The sequence below is a fragment of the Parasteatoda tepidariorum genome, chromosome 8 (assembly GCF_043381705.1).
Source record: "Parasteatoda tepidariorum isolate YZ-2023 chromosome 8, CAS_Ptep_4.0, whole genome shotgun sequence".
Lineage (NCBI taxonomy): Eukaryota > Metazoa > Arthropoda > Arachnida > Araneae > Theridiidae > Parasteatoda > Parasteatoda tepidariorum.
Window position 1 is genome coordinate 25,409,273 of NC_092211.1, and position 20,579 is coordinate 25,429,851.

General features: G+C 29.0%; 1 protein-coding gene across 1 annotated transcript in view; it reads right to left on the reverse strand.

The window, feature by feature from the left end:
• Positions 1 to 7,595: 7,595 nt before the first annotated feature.
• LOC107455063 (uncharacterized) overlaps positions 7,596 to 20,579 on the reverse strand; it is a 91,419-nt gene continuing 78,435 nt past the window's right edge. The window contains exon 2 of the mRNA XM_016072471.4: positions 7,596 to 11,685. Within this exon, the coding sequence (XP_015927957.1) occupies positions 10,253 to 11,685 (1,433 nt within the window). The 3' untranslated portion in view covers positions 7,596 to 10,252. The remainder of the gene's footprint in view (positions 11,686 to 20,579) is intronic.

Here is a 20,579-nt window from a genome sequence, read left to right on the forward strand (position 1 = left end):
CTGTAACTAAGCATCTGTATCGGTAAAAGAAATGCAATTCCTTTTACTTATAGAAATTTTTAGTTCATGGATTTGAATCCAGGTATGTCTATAAAAAATGTGAATGATTAAATATATTAAGGTGCCATACATGGGACAGCCAAATCGTGTCTAATACTACCCAGTGCCAATTTTCAATGCACTTTTATTATTTAATAAGCAAAAACTAAAGTTTCTTTTGATAAACATCTAAAATAAGTGCCCTAAATAATACCATCTAAGCTTGGCATTTCTATATTGTACACTGGTATACAGTTGTCGAAAATAATCCAAAATGTGACTTTTAATTACTATATACTAATTAATGGTATAAATGAGTGAATCGACTGAGTGTGAATACTAATTGTGTTTTTTGTTTTTTCAAGATTTTTATATGAGTAGGTTCCATCTATTTGAGATGGTTTTTTACTTAACTGTACATTTTTCAGATTGAAATTTTTATTTAGTAAAATTTTAAAGAACTCTTCTATAATAGTAGAGTAGAATACATTTTTTAGGATCTGCCTGTATCTATTAACGTGCTTTAATAGGATTTTTACAGTTTGTTGGAATCGGTTTGATAATGTGAAATATTTCTGAACCTTGAAGTGTGTTATAATATGAATGATTTTTCATCCATGAAATTATAATATAATAGTTGATGTATTATTATAAATCCTATAATGTTAAGGTTTTTAAGTTTTTTTTTAACTTCTTGAACAGTAAAAAAAATTTTTTTTTTATGAGAATTATGTATAAATGTTCTTAAATTTTCATTTTTATTTATTTGTTGAATACTGTACACTAAATTATTTAGTTTTATGAATCTAAAAGTGAATTAAATATAAGTTTTATTAACAGGAGATTTAAAATAAAATTCTTTAATGTTTATTTTAAGTCATTTGTCTAATATTTTGTGCATTTTTTTTCGTTGATTGTAAAGTACTTAGTATAATAACAGTTAAAATAATCACATTTTCTAAGTTTTGATAATAGCTTAAAAATATTTAAAATTTTTTTAATTAATATTTCTAATTAACTGAAAAAAGTGCATTTACATTGTATGTATTGAAAGTCGTTCTATCACAATATAAAACACTACTTAAAATTATTTTCCTAATTGTTTTATGAATTTTTTTTACTAGAAATTTATGCTTGTTTTTCTTCCTTTAAATGCTTATATAAAATGATCAGTAAACATTTTAAATTGTTTCCTCTTAAAAAAAAAAATTTCTTTTGAGGCAAACATTTTCTTAAACCAAAAAACCACTATGCTAAATTAAAAATAAAATATTATATCCACAACCTTTTCTAAAATTATTTTTTATTAAATTTTTTGGAGTTGGAAAAGTTATGAATAAAATTAATACACAGATTATGAATCATCAGAAAATTTAATATTTTGAAATTATGAAGTATGGTGCTTATGGCATTTGTTAAATGGTGCTCTTTTAATTTTAATTGGTAGTTTAATCAGTCTATGCCTTAATATCAATAAAAAAATTTAAATATAGAAATTTGATAAAATTGTTAGATAGAAAATTAAAGTATAGTTCATGGAATTTATTTCGTTATTAAATTTAATAAGATTTTAAATTAAGTGAATATTTTTTGTTAAGTAATTTAGAATTTTTGTTTTCCTTTAAAAAAACAGTTTGAGACTAAATTACCTTGTAAGATTAGCTTATAAACTGTCATTTATGTAGCAATATATCAGCAATTTCATTGTATGTTCATATTTTCTAATTTATAACTCAAACCATTCGCTAATCCTTGTGTATATCTTCTTGTATATAGCATTTATTAATAAATTATGAAAGTATATAGAAAAGTTTTGTTTTGAATTCATTCAACTAGATTGTTGAATTTTATTGTGATTTTTTTTTTATCAATACAAAACTACTTACAAGTCATTGTAATAAGTTTAAGGTCACCTTGCTTTCTATTCCCCATCTTTTGATTTGGAAAAAAAAATTCTATGCAAAATGCGTTATTGTAAATTGGATATTGCAATTATTATGAAATGACTAATATATTTTTCAAAACATTTTATGTAAAGAGACTCAATTTATTTGTGAATAATTGTCTTCCTATTATATTGAAGGCTTATTTATTGACATTCCTGTATCAAAGCTGGCTATACATTCTGTATATTATTGTATTAGTTGTACAAATTAAAGGTGGACCCTAGAGTTGATATGAAACTGTTTAGTTTGATTTATTTCGATCAACATGACATTTGAATGCTTCAAAATTGACCAAGAAAAGGGAAAAAAAGAAGACTAATCAGCAAGTTTCTAAACTCCAAACTTTGTCGCTAGATGGCACTACTGACTGAGAAAAACTCTAATACAACGTTTGCAAAATAACTATCATTTGCAGCAACAAAGTGAATGCTGTCTGAAAGCAAAACTAAGAGACGCTCATGTGAATAATTCATTTACAATGATCTGACATTTAGCAAAAACCGTTGTTTTATAGATTCTTTTGCTAGAATGTCCATCTTTTGATGACCGTGGTGTTTAATTCTGAAATTTGGTGCAAATGAATACTAGGTTTAGGTTGTGATTCCCTAAACTACAACAAACCTTATTTTTATTTCCTTCCGTTTTTCTTTAATTAATTTTTGAAATCGCGGGTCAAATTTTAGGATACCTGATGATAATATTGGGATGTCCGAAGAGTTTATTCAGATTTTTGTTAGTTGGAATATGAACAAAGGATAGGAGTATCAGAATAATTAAAGGTAAATGAGTGTGTGGAGAAAAAAAAAAGAAGTACGCTGAATAACTATTAATATAATGATCAGATTTTCATATACTAGGACTGAATTGTTCGAGGTGGTGAGCTCAAATATGCTAATTATATAATGCATTTACAAGTTATAATACTTAAGATATTTTAAGATGCAGACACAAAAACGTATTTTCTCTGAATGAATTTACCCTTTTTACGACGGTATATGATTCATGATGCGGCAATATATATATTTTTTCGGTTAATGGCTAGCACTTGGGTCTATTTCCCATTAGCCTCAGAAATGCCAGAATTGCTACTCTCTTATCGTTACCCAGTGAGCACCTATGGCTCTAAGCCACGGCGGTGCAGTAGCGTCGCACACGTCATGCAACCACCAATCCGTTTACAGGGCGAGCTACATTCACACAGAAGAAAGGACATAGAACACAGCGATGGAAGGAAACATCCATGCCCTGAGCGGGATTCGAACCCGCAACCATCGCGTCCGCAGTCAGACACGCTAACCACTCGGCCACCTGGTCGGTGATGCGGCAATATAGGAAGTAAGATTCCAATAGTTAGGTCTGAAAAGCGGTCTAAAATTTGGACTGCTTAATGTTATTTTTACTTTTTGCGCATTTTTCCATATCTCAAGAACTTTTCAAACTAAATGAAAAAAGTTTGCACACAATTATAAAAGATAATTCGAAACAAAAATAATAATAATAATTTTAATAAATACTATTTTTTATTACTTAATTATACTAGAATAAATTTTGAATTGTAAAGTATACAAATCGTACATCATTTTAAAAAATATAATTTTATGCGGCGAGATATGAAATTGAAACAAAAACAGTCGAATTTTAAACATCTGACTTTTTTAAAATTCGATTTCTAAGGAGCTTTTCGAAATTCAGTGTTTGATTGAATAAAATTACGTTCTTTAAAATTTGTATACTTTTAACTTATAATAATATATATTTATATAAATTTAAATACCTTGCAATTCAAAATTTTTTGATTATTAATTAAAATAATAAAAGATATTAAATAATTATTATTTTTTTTTTTGCGTGGAATTATCTTTGGATAAAGGAATTTTATAATTGTTCAAAAAATTTTCAATTCGCTCGAAACATGGCGGATTACGCAAAAAGTGTTTCCCAGATTGCCTCTACCCCTATATTTCAGGTACCAAAATCCGGATTCATTAAAAAAGAAAAAAACATGTTTATTAAGAGAAAGTACGTTTGTGTAAAATTTCATCTGAACTAACGAATGATGAATATCTAATATTTGTAATTACCCACTCGAATCATTAAGATTGAGTCTTAGTGCGTGAAAATCCAATCATTAAATCAAAAGTTATTCAGGGTTTTTTTTTTGCGCATCGTCCATAGTTATTTTCTAAGATAGAATTAAAAAAAGCTATGTTCCCAATTAGATTAATTGGAGACAGCAATCAGGAATATAAAAAAAACAACAAAAGAACCTGAATTTGCGAATTGGAATTTTTTTTTTGTTGACAACTTTTGTGTGCTAGACAGCTTAAAAAATGCTGTTAGAATTCAGTTAAAATATTCTATCTCATCAAATATTCTTCGATGAACTAATCTATCATCAAAATATGTCGAACCAATAGTTAAATAATTGGAGTGAAAAAAATTATCGCGAATTTCATCATTTCATGAAACCAGCAAAGTATTTCTTATAATCGCGTTCTAACTCCTCTTCGTTTCAATTGGCAACCAAAAATTTTTTATGCTTTTTAACCAAACATTTTTTTTTTCTTCCTAGAAGTGATTCGTCAGGTTCTGATAGTGTTTTATTTTTTCCTCCCTTAAATATTATTTTTCGATGCCTAATGTGCTTACTCTTCTGCTTTCATTTTTTACAAGGATTCTAAAAATACTAATTAAGAATGGACATTATGAACAGCCATGTATACAAAGAGCGGTGTTTACAAAACACTCTGTGTTCTAAAATTAATTTAAATTATTATGTTATCATATAAAAAAAAAAACATTTTAAATTTATTTTATTTGTGTTCCTTGTTCTCATACTAGACAAAACCTCCTAGTGCAATACAGGATCTGTCGTAATTTCTTTATATATTTTGAGAATTCTTGTAAAAAAGCTATGTTGAATGATTCGTAACCACTTAAAACATATTTTGAGAATCTTTATCAAAAATTGAGATTTCCTTTAGAAAAATCAAATACATTATCTAAATTTGACAAAGCGCATTGGAAGAAAGCAGGAATACCGCTGATTAAGCTACTGTGGTGGTTTGAAATTGGTATTTAAGTGACAGGGAGGAATGTTTATTTTAAATCTGACGAAACACCATCGAGGAAGGCAAGATTATAAGCATGATGATTATTTTTATATTTGCATGGATCTTGAATGTGCTTCTATGATAGTTATCTTTCGTTTCGTATGATAGTTCCCTTCCTTTCAGCCAATTTCTTCTGGTTATCAGAATGTATTTGAGATTTTTAGTTTCGATTTCCTCGTTAATGGTTCGTCAAATTTTGATAATTTTTTTTCCTACTCTCTTAAATGTTCGTTTTTTTATAAAGCTATTTAAAACGGCTGTGATTACGATTATCTAATGATAAAAATCTTTATAAAAAAGTATATGATTAGTATTGTGCGGAACTTAAACTCCATCTAGAAGTATCTTTATGAATAATTTAAGTTAGTAAACAACATGTTATGTAATATGTAAAAAGTCACGAATACTGCAATAAATGAAAAAGACAGAACAACTTACGTAACAGGTTTATTTCATAGATATGTCACAAATGTTCCACAATAAAATTCAAATCACCACAAACTGTAAATTTTTCTACAGTATCATTCATGGAAGGAAGCATGGCAACGTATTTATAATTCATAAACATGAAAATAATAGGATCACAGAAAGAGAAGGTTCTTATGGGAATTGGCTGGAACAAACTTTTCACCAGATTAAGTAACCATTGACGATTGTCCGTTTTTAGATTGGTATTTGGATGGTTGGTGGAAGCTATAACACAGTTTGTATAGGATGGCCTTCGTAGATGCTTCAAAACTTTTGTGTGTCTTAATAAATATTATTTGAAAAAAAAAATGCATCTTTCATGTAAATAAATTAAATTAGTTTTTTTTTTCCACAAATGGTTTATAAAATGTTTCTTAGATAAAATCCACGTGAGACTTAAAGTAACTTATTATACAAGATGTTCCGTAATTATCGCCCTCAATATGTTTTTTTTTAAACTCTTGATAAAATTAAGTAAAAAAGTGTTCGTGATCGCAACACTCCAATACGCCATCTAAAGAGAAGAGGGGTTTGCGGCCCGTGAAGCCTTTTTTGGTGGCCCGCGAACTAAAATATATTAGTGTCAATTTTCGTAAAAAATCTATATGGGTTTTAAATACTTCTAAGTTTTATTTCTTAACAATTTGATATCTGTTGCACATTAATTGTTTAATATATAGGTGAAAAATTAAAGTTATTGTGGCCAGAATTTTTTAATATGCAATTAAATATTTTTAAAAATCCACTTCTTATTTTAATTTGTAATTCAACACTTTTGACGGTAATATTTAATGGTAATATTAAACACTTTTCACTAACAGTAATATTTAATGTTCCTTCAAACATAAAAGAGTCCTACATAAAATTTTGATTAAAGTTGTGGCCCCCCATTTGACTGATGTTTTTAATTGCGGCCCCGTCCTCATGTAAGTTGGAAACTCCGGATCTAGAGCCTTCCTCTTTCAGTTCTTCCCCTCTGCTCAGATGAGTGAGAATATTTTACGATGTCTTCCCTTACAATAATAAGTTTCACTTTTAGATTGTCAGAAATATATTTTAAAATTTACAATGCTTACTTTAAGCACTATGTTTCATAAAGTTTTGAGTTTCGTAAAGTTTCCAAGCTCAAAAAAAAAAAAAAAAAAAAAAAAAAAAAAAAAAAAAAAAAAAAAAAAANAAAAAAAAAAAAAAAAAAAAAAATTGGTTTGAAAATCAAGTCAGAAATTAACGTACTTCCTACTCCTATGACTATCCACACGCTAATGGTGAAGGCCTTCTAGTGTTGCCATAGGTAAAAAGCTCTTGTTGTGCGTCACCTGTAGCTCATTTCAATCGCAGATGCTTATTAGTAACGCAAAAACGAATAGTTATTAAAATTTAACAAATTATTAATAAAGAAAGCAAAATCATCGAAACAAGTTTGACAGCCCGATGAAACTTATAACCGTTTCTATCATTCTCCTTTTTCCTCTCACAGTTTCTTCGGTCAATTAAAGAGGTTTTGGTGTTTTCATCAATAATGATTTTACAATTTTCTGATAACGCTTTTCTTATTTACTCGTTTAGATATAAATTGAAACGCCCATCACGCATAATTATTTTAACTTAATTTTTGAAAAAGGATTCTCGGAATATATGTTAAGGACGGTGATTACGGAAAACCATTTTATAAATGCTTTTTATATAAATTTGAATCAAAGTACAGTTATATGTAGCGACAGCTCATATTATGAAATTTTAATTAAAAATATCTTTAAGAAAAATAACATCGATTTCCTATCCATGAATCATGTATCTCTCATTTGAGGAACATTGGCATTCACCTTTTTCGTTTTTAAAGAAAAGCTTTTTAATTTGCTTTATTACATAAGTAATTTGAGATACGATAATCTTTGGTTGTTATTATTATTATTATTAACTGTCGTTTAGTTACTAATTTATTATAATATGGATGGTTATTTTAGTATAATGAAGATTACAATGTAATGTAGAATATTTTTTAGTTATAGATTACTTTTAGGAGTGGGGAGACACCGGTATTATATGTAATTAAACATATGTTTTCATTTGGATTATTTGAAACGTATTAAAATATTGATTGTTTATTAAAAAAACAAGCATTTAATACTATTTCTGTTTAACTTCCTTTGCTTTTAATATTATCAGATGCAGTTTTTAAATCTTACATGAATTTTATTTTATTATTGTTGATAAATAACGCACCCTAATTGTAAATTTGAGACAGTAAATTTGTCAAACTGTTAAGTAGTTTTATATGAAGACATGGATAAAATCATATGGTTATATATATATATTTAAAATTTCACATTTAATCGTTAAAATGTGCGATTTTTAAGTTTTGAAAAAATGTTTAAAAAGGCAGAGAACTACATTTCATAATGCTCAATAAATTTTTGAATGGTGAAACAACACTATTGTCAAATATTACGTTAACGGATTTATACATTAACAGTTTAGTTGTGGGGAAAAAAAACACAACAGTGTGTTTTACACTATTGACAGTGATTTGGCGGATATGTATTAAAAGCTCATATTTTTGGCTTCATTTAATTGCAATAAATTAATATTAAAAGTGACTAGAATAAATTAAACTTTTTTTTTATCCCGTCAGACTATGTAGTTTGAAAATTTGAGTGGATTTATCCTACTGAGCTACCGTAGAAAAAATTCCTCATCCTGTCTTTAAGTGGATTGTTATTATCCACTGGAACATGTAAATGGATAAAAAGAAATAAATATGTATCTTTTATGCAAAATGGTATAGAACTATTTGCTAAATAAAATTGTAAATAAAATAAAATCCAAATTAGTAAAAACGTGACTAGAGTAGACTAACTCTTTTTAATCCCGTCAGATTAAATAGTTTTAAAAGTTTGAGTGGATTAATCCATCTAGGCAACAATAGGAATCCTGTCTTGAAGTGGATTATTATCACCCATTGGAAAATTTACAGGATGAAACGAAAAAAATTGTATATTTGGCTTCATTTAATGGCAATAAATTAAAAATGATAGTGGCTAGAGTCATCTGATCCCCCCCTTCTTTTTTTATCTCGTCTGACAATATAGCTTTAAAGTTCGAGTGGATTTATCCAACGAGGAAACAGTGGAAAAAATTTCTCATCTTGTCTTAAAGTGGATTGATGTTATCCGCTGGATAATGTAAATGGATAAAAAGAAATTAAAATAACTTATATGCCAAAGTGATACAGAAATATTTCTTAAAATTCAATTGAATGGAAATCTAATTCAAATTAATGAAATTTTAAGTGATTAGAGTAGATTAACTTTTTTTAATCCCGTCATACTAAACAGTTTTTAAAGTTTGAGTGGATTAATCCAATTGGGCAATAATAGGAATCCTGCTTTAAAGTGGATTATTATCATTCACTGAAAAATGTTTGGGATGAAAAGAAAATATGAATTTTGGCTTCATTTAATAGCAATAAATTAAAATGACTAAAGTAAAACCCACTTTTTTTTAAACCCGTTATACTATATAGCTTTAAAGTTTGAGTGAATTTATCTTACTAGGCAACAGTAGAAATATTTTCGCAATTTATCTTTAAGGGGATTGTTATTACCCACTTTAAGACAGGATGAGAAATGGATATTGACAGGACGTCTATAAAGTGGATTGATTAGTATCATCCACTAGAAAATGTATGGGATGAAAAGGCGAAAAAAAAATTCAAGAATAATGTAATATATATAATGATTTACTAAAATCATACTGTTAACCGCTCAACTACACTTTTTCTAATTAATGTGTACTTATGTAAAGAAGCATTAAAAATATCACTTAAAATGTCAATAGCCTTTCTTATAAATTTTCATTTTCATATAAAAGTTACGAAAAGATAAAAATGAATTGAAGTTGAAAGAGATAGAGTTGCGTAAAATTTTTTATTTCAGACTTGAATTTCTTCATTTCGCTTCATCTCATTATAAATTAGTTTTAAAAATCTTAATGCATGATAGAAAGTAATTCAAGATTTTTTGCTAACTTTCATTGAAATTTTGGAATTAAATTCTTTAGAAATATGAAGAAGTAATTAAATAAAAACAAATATTTACAAATTTCTTAATACTTGTGTTATACATTTCTAAAATTGTCAATTATAATTTGAAAACTTCTTTTTTTACGTTACAGCAATTCCTATTTTATCCGTAGAATATTTTATTAGCGTATTTAGCTTCAAAAAAATTCCCTCATTCAAAATTTTAATTTATTTTAGATTTTTACACACTAGAACTACATTGTTAATTTAGAGAAAAAAAATTAAAAGATTTATAAAAAAAATGGAATGATGTAAGAAAATACTTGTAAAAATGAGCTTTAAAAACTAAAATATAATAGAATAAATTATTAATGTATAACAGGTCACACTACATTGAAAATGTAAATTTATGTGGCTATAGGATAATAAAAATGTCAGCTGTTGCCGGATAAAATAGACGCAACTGTCTTCTGTGGCGCTGAACATATTAATTTCATGTCAGCCGATTGCAAAGCGGTTGTAATCATCAAGACCGAATGATTATCTTCAAATGCTTTTAATCTGAGTATAAAAGCATTGTTTAATTCCATTGTTACTTTGTTCACATTATCATATGCATTTAAATTTATATTATCATATGCATAAGTAACTTATGCATCAGTAACTTATGCAAGAGAATCGGGAATCACCGTGTAAGTAGCAGGGGTTGGTTTGCGAGAATCGTAGCCTAACGAATCAGGAATAGCTGTGTATCGAACAGACGGTGGGTCCCTCAATAAAAGAGCTTCTTTGGGGAAATGAACGCATTTACGAACGCACCAGAAGAAACCAACTAGACCAAATATAGTGAGAGATGTACCGAAGAATATAACCGATCCAAAGACACCGGTATGTTGGTGCCAAAGTGGGAACCGAGCCGGGGTAATGGAAACTACCTTGTTAGTTTGGTCAGTTGTTTTCCAGGTTATTTCAGGAGAGTATTTGGTGATAATGGGCTTAATAGGATTCAGGATTTCAATCGGGCTGATTTCGGAAGACATCGGTAACTCTGGAGATGTAATCGGTGGTGGTATTACCCTGCTTGGTGATGTGTAGTTGGTATTAAATCTTTCAGATTTCCAAGATCCCTCGTCACTTTTTGCATTCGGAGTTGTAGACACAGTTGTCAATCTTAGTGCTGAATCAAAATTATCGTCATCATCATTCAGCAACATATCATTCTCAGACCAACATTCTGTATGGCTTACGCTGTATTGAGCCGTGCATTCAGAGCTTCGCGTAACAGCACATAGTTGTCCATTTTCTTCCCAAGCAACAAGAACACTCTGAAGACTAGGCAGCTTGCTCGTAAACTTACGATTAGCCCTGCGCCATTTTGTGGTATTATGATTAAATGTCCATAGTTCTATTAAGCTTTTATCATCCAACCATAACCACATATTTTCAGATCCAAGTTTAAAAGATAATGAAAGTCCTTTATCACTTTGATTAAGGTCTGGCCATACAGTAGTCAAGTTATCAGATGCCATAACAACCCAATCTATTCCTGAGGCATTGGTATACATTATTCGGGTGTAAATACCGAATTTTTCAACCATAACTAATTCGCCATCGTCCCATATCCAGGTGTTCACAACTCCAAGAGGAGTTGACCAATTGACATTATCCATTATTGGCATATCTCGGCTTACTGTCCAATGGGCTTCTTCAGAATCCAGCAAATATAGTGTCTCTCTAAGGGGATCGATTCCAAAAAGGTTACCATTCATACACCAGGTGGCATCTTTATCCACGTAACCAAGGCTAAAATCATCAGTGTCAACAAATTGCCAGTGCTGCCACGGTAAGTGGAGTACTAATGATGCATTCTTGCCAACTAAAGCTACATATTTCTTTGGATCACCGCAAGCTACTTTCCAAGGTTCTGAAGCGGCTGTTCCATTTGGAAGGGGTAGTAAAGACCATGATAAGTTAGTGGCGTTGAACCACCACAAGTTCCCATTTCCTACACCCCAAATATTGCCTTGAATGTCTTTGTAAGCTGAGAGGGCTCGAAGCTCACACGGAGATTCAGTGTATAAATCACTTTCTTGTGCCACTGTAAATAAAAAATTTCGAAATTACTATTTAAATATACATAATATACATAAAAAACAACAACAGCAGTATCTAAGGAATGGCATAAAATACAAAATACAATGAAAAATACTCAAGAATCGACAACAAAAATTGAAATTTGCAGTTTACCAGTTATTACGTGATACTTAATAATATATTCCATGCATTTATTTTTTAGATTCCTTATAATCTTTGTTTTTTGTTTTCAATTTATAGATTACTCCAAATTCTAATGAAATTTGGCACACACGTGCCTTGACAGTCAAATTAATTTCTGCAAAGTTTCAGACCAAAAAATAAAAGTTGCTATATTATGAGAGCCATCGTTGGAATTCGAACCTCGATTGCCTCACTGGGAGGTGAACTTCTTATCCATTGAGCCACTGCGTTTCGATGGAAATTGCGAAATTACAATAACACGAGCCGTGATGGCTCAGGGAGTATCGGATTCGAATCCCAGCGATGGCTGGTCGATACGAATTCCTCATCTGGCCTGCACCGATCACAGTGCTGACGTCAAATATCCTCAGTGGTAGACAGATCATGGGTTTGAGTTCCCTTGTCGTCAGGCTAACCGTAGGAGATTTTCGTGGTTTTAGTCTCAATGTAACGCAAATGCGGGTTAGTTACATCAAAAAGTCCTCCACGAAGGCGAATTTCTCCCAATACTTAATCCAGGAGTTCCCTTGTCTTCTGGATTAAGTTCAAAACTATAAGGCTACGGAGTGGAACAGTAGTTGTCGTTAACCCAAAATTTGGGTCTTCTGTTCAACGACGGCTATAAAAAGTTACAATCACGGAATTAAAAAATAGTGAATCATATAATGAACTAAATGAATATGCAGGAGTTCTGTAATCACCGCCCTTGATATAAGTTTCATATTCTTTGTCAAAACTAAACTTAAAAAAAAATATTCTCATTAAAGGTCGAAAGTGTATAAGAAAACGATGAAAAAACAATTGCTTTAAGAGGCTCTCGTATCACTTGTGAGGAAGTTGGAATATAAAACACCAAAACCAGTTTAATTACCTGATGAAACTTAGAAGTCTGTTTAACACTAATCTTTCACCTCTTTTTCTTTCTTCGGTTATTATCATTTGTTATTTTTTGTACTACCTTTCTCAGTGTGATTCGTTATATTTTTATAATGTTTTTTCGATCTAAAATATATTTATTTGCGAATCCTACGGTGTATACTTTATTTCATAAAACTCTTACTCCTATTCTAAAAATTTATATCAATAGCAGTCATAACAGAACATCCTGTATGCTTAACCAAACAATATCACATCTTTTAAATTCATGAAATTTGAATCCAGGAAAATTATAAAACCAAACCATCGCATGCGATCTGGAATAGTTTTAAAAGACTTGTCGAAAATTACGCAAGACTTTTTGAAAAGAATTATTGTAAATAAAACATTGCAAATAAAAAATTCAAAATAAATTAAAAACATACAAGACTCTACAGAAAAAATTGTATTTATTTTGTTTCTTTAACTGTCCTTTTTCACAATTCACTTCCAAAAATTCTCCTCCCCTCTTATTCGAAAAAAAACCTTTTTTATTGTCTAGCCTAACTTTTTCAAAAAATAAATTTTTGAACAATCTATTTTCTGAATAGATTTGAATTTGACAAATAAAGTTTAATTAGTTAAATAATAATCCAGATACATCTAACTTACAGTTAATGAAATCGAATTTGCTTAGACATTTTGACAAAATACCCTTGATTAATGCTAATTCAATACTAATATGTTTTCAATATAAAGGAAATCGATTAATTTCTAGATTCTTTTAGAATTTGTAGAAAGTCATTAAGCTAAGTTTTAAGAATAGAATTTAAAAATAAAATTATTGAACTATTATTTACTTACTGTAAAACTGTAAATTTAAAAACTTAAAATCGTTAAACTGCTAATTAAAAACTGCTTTAAGAATTAACGTGATGTATCCGTTTGAAATGTGTAATCATGAAATTCAAATTAGTCGTCACCTTTTTTTTAAAACTTGAAATAAATTCTTAAATAGTATATAAAGGTTTTTTAAAGAAAATAATCTAAGACGTACTGTTGAAAATAAATTAGTAATTTAACGGNCTAAATGAATATGCAGGAGTTCTGTAATCACCGCCCTTGATATAAGTTTCAGATTCTTTGTCAAAACTACACTAAAAAAAATATTGTCATTAAAGGTCGAATGTGTATAAGAAAACAATGAAAAAAAAAAACAATTGCTTTAAGAGGCTCTCAAAAAATAAATTTTTGAACAATTTATTTTCTGAACAGACTTGAATTTGACAAATAAAGTTTAATTAGTTAAATAATAATCCAGATACATCTAACTTACAGTTAATGAAATCGAATTTGCTTAGACATTTTGACAAAATACCCTTGATTAATGCTAATTCAATACTAATATGTTTCCAATATAAAGGAAATCGATTAATTTCTAGATTCTTTTAGAACTTGTAGAAAGTCATTAAGCTAAGTTTTAAGAATAATATTTAAAAATAAAGGGATTGAACTATTATTTACTTATTGTAAAACTGCTAATTTAAAAACTTAAAATCGTTAAACTGCTAATTAAAAACTGCTTTAAGAATTAATGTGATTTATCCGTTTTAAATGTGTAATCATGAAATATAGATTAGTCGTCACTTTTTTCTTTAAAACTTGAAATACTTAAATAGTATATAAAGGTTTTAAGAGAATAATTTAAGACGTACTGCGGAAATTAAATTACTAATTAACAGAGAGAAAATGTTCCTGAAATAAGAACTCAGATTGAAGGCAACCTTATAGCAAGCGTTGTATTTTTTATTTTCATTTGGTTTGCTAATTAGTCCTTTCTTAAACTTTGTACAAATATTTGTATATCAGTTTCCTAGAAGATTAAATAAAGGCACGCAAAAAACTTTACAGAAAAAAAAATTTAATTTTTCAACTTTTATTGTAAACCTTATTTTTGGCTTTTTTCCTTTTAGCTTTTCTCATGCTCTCAAATGCAGCATTTTGCTTGTGTTGAAAACTTAGTGATTGACCAGACCAACCTTTATACTTTATAGTTACAACGAACCGACCGACCTGTGTAGGGGTTAGGGAACTGCCCTTGCATCAGAAAGGTTCTGGGTTCGAATCCCGGTCAAGGCATGGATGTTCTTTCCTTGTCTGTACTTACTGTGGGAGCAACGTTGGCCCACCTAATATGGTGCCCCTGAACAAATCTGCCCTGTAAATGCCTGAATTGACGAAAAATGTTAACACAGCTAGGCATTGGAAAAAAAAGTGTTAAGGAAAGTATATCAAAGCCTGCTAAAATCAACCTTGTTTCAGTGATGATCATAAAATCGAAAATAATCCTTGAGAAGATGTATTTATCCTCGGTTTGAGAACGCTTCTTACTTTTGATTTGCAAATGAGGCTTCAACCTCGATTTCAGAAGGTTTTTCTGGCCTTGTTTTATAAAGGCAGATTCAACCTCGATATAAAAGGGTTGTTTGAGCAAGTTTCATGTGAACCACTTAATTAAATTTACCAGTATAGTTGAATTTAACATTGTTTCAAGCTTGCATGGTTTGTTTGCTAATCATTATGGTTGGGTTTTATGATGAAGGTTGTTGCTTACATTAAAATCAACCTTGCACTGTTATCAGGGAAATTCTTTTTAAAATAAAGAGTAGGATATAGCAGTCATTATGATGTTAATTATGATGTTATTCATCTAAAATACATGGGACTATCATTAGAAATCGACCACAGTTTTAAGGAATCAATAGCATTGCAGCGTTATTAGACAAATATTGGTAAAAGTTTATTATTTTAAAATTTATATAAGATTTTCTTTGTAAAAATGCAACTAACAATTACAACTAACAATTACAATACAACAATTAACTTTGTTGTTCGGGGTTTATAATTAGAATGCTTTTAGTGTGTAGGTATAACAGTTTATGACAACGTTATGTAGGTAACTCATTTTAATAATCCACTTCCCTCATTCGGTTTTTTTTTAAATTTTTAACCAAAGTATATAATATAAGGGAGAATATATTATATATTATATTTAATCTTCCTAGAAAATAAATAAAACTGAAGTCGTCTTGTCGTTAAATTTATTATTATTTTTAAACCCCATAAAAACAATTTGAATATTACTAGTTATTCTTTTCGAATGAAATCTTAATGTAATTTAGATTCAGAATTTCGAATTTATGAGGATTGGCAAAAGTTTCTATGAGAATAATTTAAGTTATTAACAATTTTTAATCAATAAATTAAAAAAAGAACGAAATTTTTATTTAGTCTTAAGGTAATTCTTTTCTATTATGTCTTCGTATCTAAGAGCTAAAATACTTTAAAAAACTAAATCTAAAACTGTAAAGGTAAAATAATCGAACGATAGTTTATTTAATTTTAAAACATTTAGATAATGAACTTATGTTGTTTCTAATGACACTTGGACAAGCCAAGCTCGCTAGTCATTGGCCACAACAAGGGTGAAAGTGTGTCTTAACCCAGAACCCCACGGATAGATAGAAACACCACTCATTCGTGCATCCACTTCTTCAAATTAGACACAGATATGAAGGGGAAGGAAATTTTCATCAGTTCCCCAAATCCATAACGACCGACAGATTTACAGATTTAGACCATATATTAAAGACACCACATATTACAGATTTAGGCGTACATTGAAAATACTTGGTAGGTCTTAGCGGAGTCGAGGATCGAACCTAGGTGCCTCCGGACCAGAATCCGGTTCTCTAATCAATGTTCTACCGCGGACCTAAAACAAACTCAGAAATTTTAAATGCATTAATCTAATAATCTTTAGTGAATATCCGTCTGATACAAATACGTTAATTATTTGTTTTGTTAAGAATTATTTTTCGTTACCAGCTTTTATAATAATTCAGCGTAGTATTCATTATGCAAAAAAGTATTCAAGAGAATTTTTTAAAAATTACTGTTATATTCTCAATGCTTTGCTTACTAAGATTGTTATTTTTAGTACCAAAACTATTTATTCTTCAAGTTTTTAAAATAATTTAGTGATAAATTAGCTTATCATTAAAATTACTGTAAATAAATAGGAAAAAAAACTTTACTCTCAAAAATCCTACTGCAGTAGTAGTAAGAGAAATAAAAACGTTTGGAAAAAGTTCGAAGAGCCACTATTTACTAGCATTTGAGATAGAACAGGCTGATTGAGTAAGGAGAAACTTAAAAATGCAAAGCAAACGATACAAAGTTCTTTTTAAAACGCAAAAGGCCATTTGTGCCACCTGCTGCCATTCAATGAAATTATAGAAATGTTTTGTAATATCGATTTCAAATAATGACTGTGGCATTATTCCTTTAAAACACATTTTGTTCCAATTTAAAGGAACAGCAGATTATACCTTTTGATTTAAAAAAAGGGGTTATTTGTATGATATTTTCTTTGAATTTAGATTGTTATAATGTAGAAACAAATAAATGAGCTTTTATTTTTGTTACTAAAGCAATCGCTGCAGCTGCTTTTCCTGAAAAAATAACGGAAAGTTGATGTAATATTTATCACATTTGAAAAATGTGTTGTTGCCATGCGTATTATTTTCTAACACGCACGTATATATATATATATGAATCGACAACAAANAAAAAGTTTCAGAGCTTTTTATTCACTTTACTTTTTTGGGATTTTATGAACTGAAAAATGACAGTTTTCGTGAGAATGACCCATATATATATATTATATATATATATATATATATTATGTATATATATATATTTTTTAACAAGTAAGCTTTTGAGGTTTTCATAAAAAAGAGTAATATAATATTCTGCATTTAATTTGTGAACTGATGTTTACTTAAAATATGGGTATTCTAATATGTGTAGAAGATCAGATTTGGCAAAAGGAAAAAATTGATTTTTTTTTGTTGATAAATCACATAATGCGATACGTGGTCCTTTTTTTTCTTTTCTTTTTTACTGTTATTAGGATAACCTTAAAAATTCCAATAAATCTGCTTGTTTTTCATTTTCAGATAATAATTGAATCGTTTTCAGTTTTTCTCTTTTTTTGAAGTAATTAGAGTTTTTTATTTAGAAAAATCAAGCTCCACAAAAACTATTTTAAAATTAATAATCTCTAAAATATGAATTAATGTTTCAAAGACAAATTATAGGATTAGCTACTATTCTTTTATTTTTTTTATGAAAAAGCACATACGTGCATTTTTTTTAGCTATTTCACCATAATCTAATAAGAAAGCAGGATAATTCCTTTCTTCTTATTGAATAATTGTTTTCATTCGTAAGAATTTGGAATTTTGAAAAAAAGTTCAATTATTCAACTGTAATAGATTTTTTCCCAACAATATATATTCCTCAGAAGTGATAGTTAATGTTATAAATAGCAAATACATATGACTTGCAAACAATGAAACTTGGTACGAGAATAAATTTACAAACCTTGTTTTATGTAAATTATGATTAAGAAATGATAATGATGATTAAGATATATGATTAAGATATATGATTAAGAAATTGATTAAGAAATTGATATAATTAGAAAAAGGAAATTCATAGAATGATTATGATTCAAATTAAGAAAATTCATAGAATGATTATGTTTTTTTCAATTTTTTTTATATTTCCAATGAGCTGCACAATCGGTAAGTAGACCTAGTGTGTTCTCCAGAGGCGATATTCACTCTTTCAGGACCACCACAATTGGTGAGACACCGATGGTCTTGTTAATTTGGACGTCTAGTTTCTGCCACACTAGATGGCAGCACCAAGACGTTTTTGGATGCTAAAGTGCACTAGGAATTTAATTTTGCCGGAAATGCCAAGAGCCAATAAGGCCCTCCTGGGATCTTTTACATGCCGCATAATCATACTACATGACTTCTGCATCCAGAAAATCCGGTGTCTGGGGCGGGGATCGAACCCGCAGACTTGGGCTCAGAAGGCCGACAACTAGAATGATTATGTCTTTACCATAATATTTCTAACTATATAAATATTAACAAGACCATTTTTTAATTTGAATCCAAATTTGAATTAAAAAGTTTTAAAATAAATAAGGAAAGAATTAATGATGCAATTTTTATTTTTCGAAAAGCTTTTGAAACTTATCTCGATTTAAGTTTGGATGATGGCGCAAAGGTTGATCACAATTTCTTTTTGCTGCAAATTGCAAGTTCTATAGTGCAACTTTTTGTCATTCTTATTCATTCCAACAATTTGTCCCATTTCGAAGACTGGAATGCATTCACTCGAAGCATTAAAAACGGAAAAATTCGACCACATAATTTTGTTTCTTTTTTAGTCGAAAAAGAAATAGTCAAGGAGCAGTGATCTATAAACGATGAATATATTGAAAATAAAAGTAACGCATATGGAAAAATGAACTTCTGAAAAGTATAAATCGCTTAAAGATGGGCAATCCCCTCTTATTTCGAGTTCAGTAAATAAAAGCTGAATAAATATAGGAAAAAAGCACAATTTTGGAAACATGCACTGAATATTGACATAAATCACGCATTCGGAAAAAAATCATATGGTTGGGGCACAGGAGAGAAAATTCAAATAGTACCCATTCTTCATTTTTGTAGGAGGGGTTGAAAAAAGAAGTAAACAAAATAAGTTCACATAGAAAAGCTTGGAAAGAAAAATATAGAACCTATCTGTCAAAGATTCTATGACTAAAGGATGTATATTTTGAGTTTCAGTCATATAGCATTCAAATATTGATTTCGAACATTTATATTCCATGCAGAAACCTATTTCGAATGGTAATGCAGGAAATGGAATAAAGATTTCTAAGGCTTATTAAATGGCGAAGAAATAGAATTTTAGCATTTTACCACATTGAAATGATTTTGGAATAGCTTAAAGTAATATATATGGAATAGCTTAAAGTAATAATAATTTCAAATTTCCTTCGATATATTTTTTTTTATTTAAATGACAAAAACTAGAACATATTATTTATGCTAACTCACGATTCTGTTTCGAAAATTCATTTGCAATGTATACACTGAGAAAAAGTGTATGGTCGAAACTGTCAGAATATGGTAAAATTTATTTACCGTGATTCTGGCTCTATGGGAACACCAAAAACTCGATAATTTTTGTCATGATTTGTGGTATTATTAACAATTCTCGGTCATGATTTGTGGTATTATTAACAATAAAATATGGTTATATGATATGTGATATAATTTGGTATACCTTAGAGGATTCATAAAAACCATTTAGCCTGAAAAATATACTTTTTAGTTTAATATATTTTACTGAATGTATGGTAATACGAACTGTAATTTTGAAACCTAGAATTTTTGAACAACGGTTACCATACGAACGGAAAAATTACCTAGGGAATGGTTTAAATACCGATATTTTGATTTCATTAGCAAGAGTTCATTAACATTTTTTTTGCCAGAATTTTTTTACATGTAACATAAAAGGCGATGGACCATAGGCTGCGGATTGAACCATTGATGATTATAGAATATTGATAGAAAAGTTTTTTTTTATCCTATTCTATATATTCTACTATAGAAAAGGTCTTTTTATTCATAGAGATAAAATTTTTTAGACGAAATGATTTAAGAACTTGACGTAATTTGCAACTAAATAACTAATAGAAAATTCTTTTCCTCATGAAAAAATTATTGATTTTGATCAGAACTAGAGTGTAGATGTACAGTATGAATCTTTTTTTGCTGAATATCAAAATTTAAACAGAGCAAACAAATGATCAAATTTGCAGTTTAGAATACAAATATTTCTGTTTAAGGAAAAAAAAAACTTTTGATTTAGGAAAACGTCCTAAACTATCTAAATTTTAAACACTGGTCAACTAAAAAAAAAAAA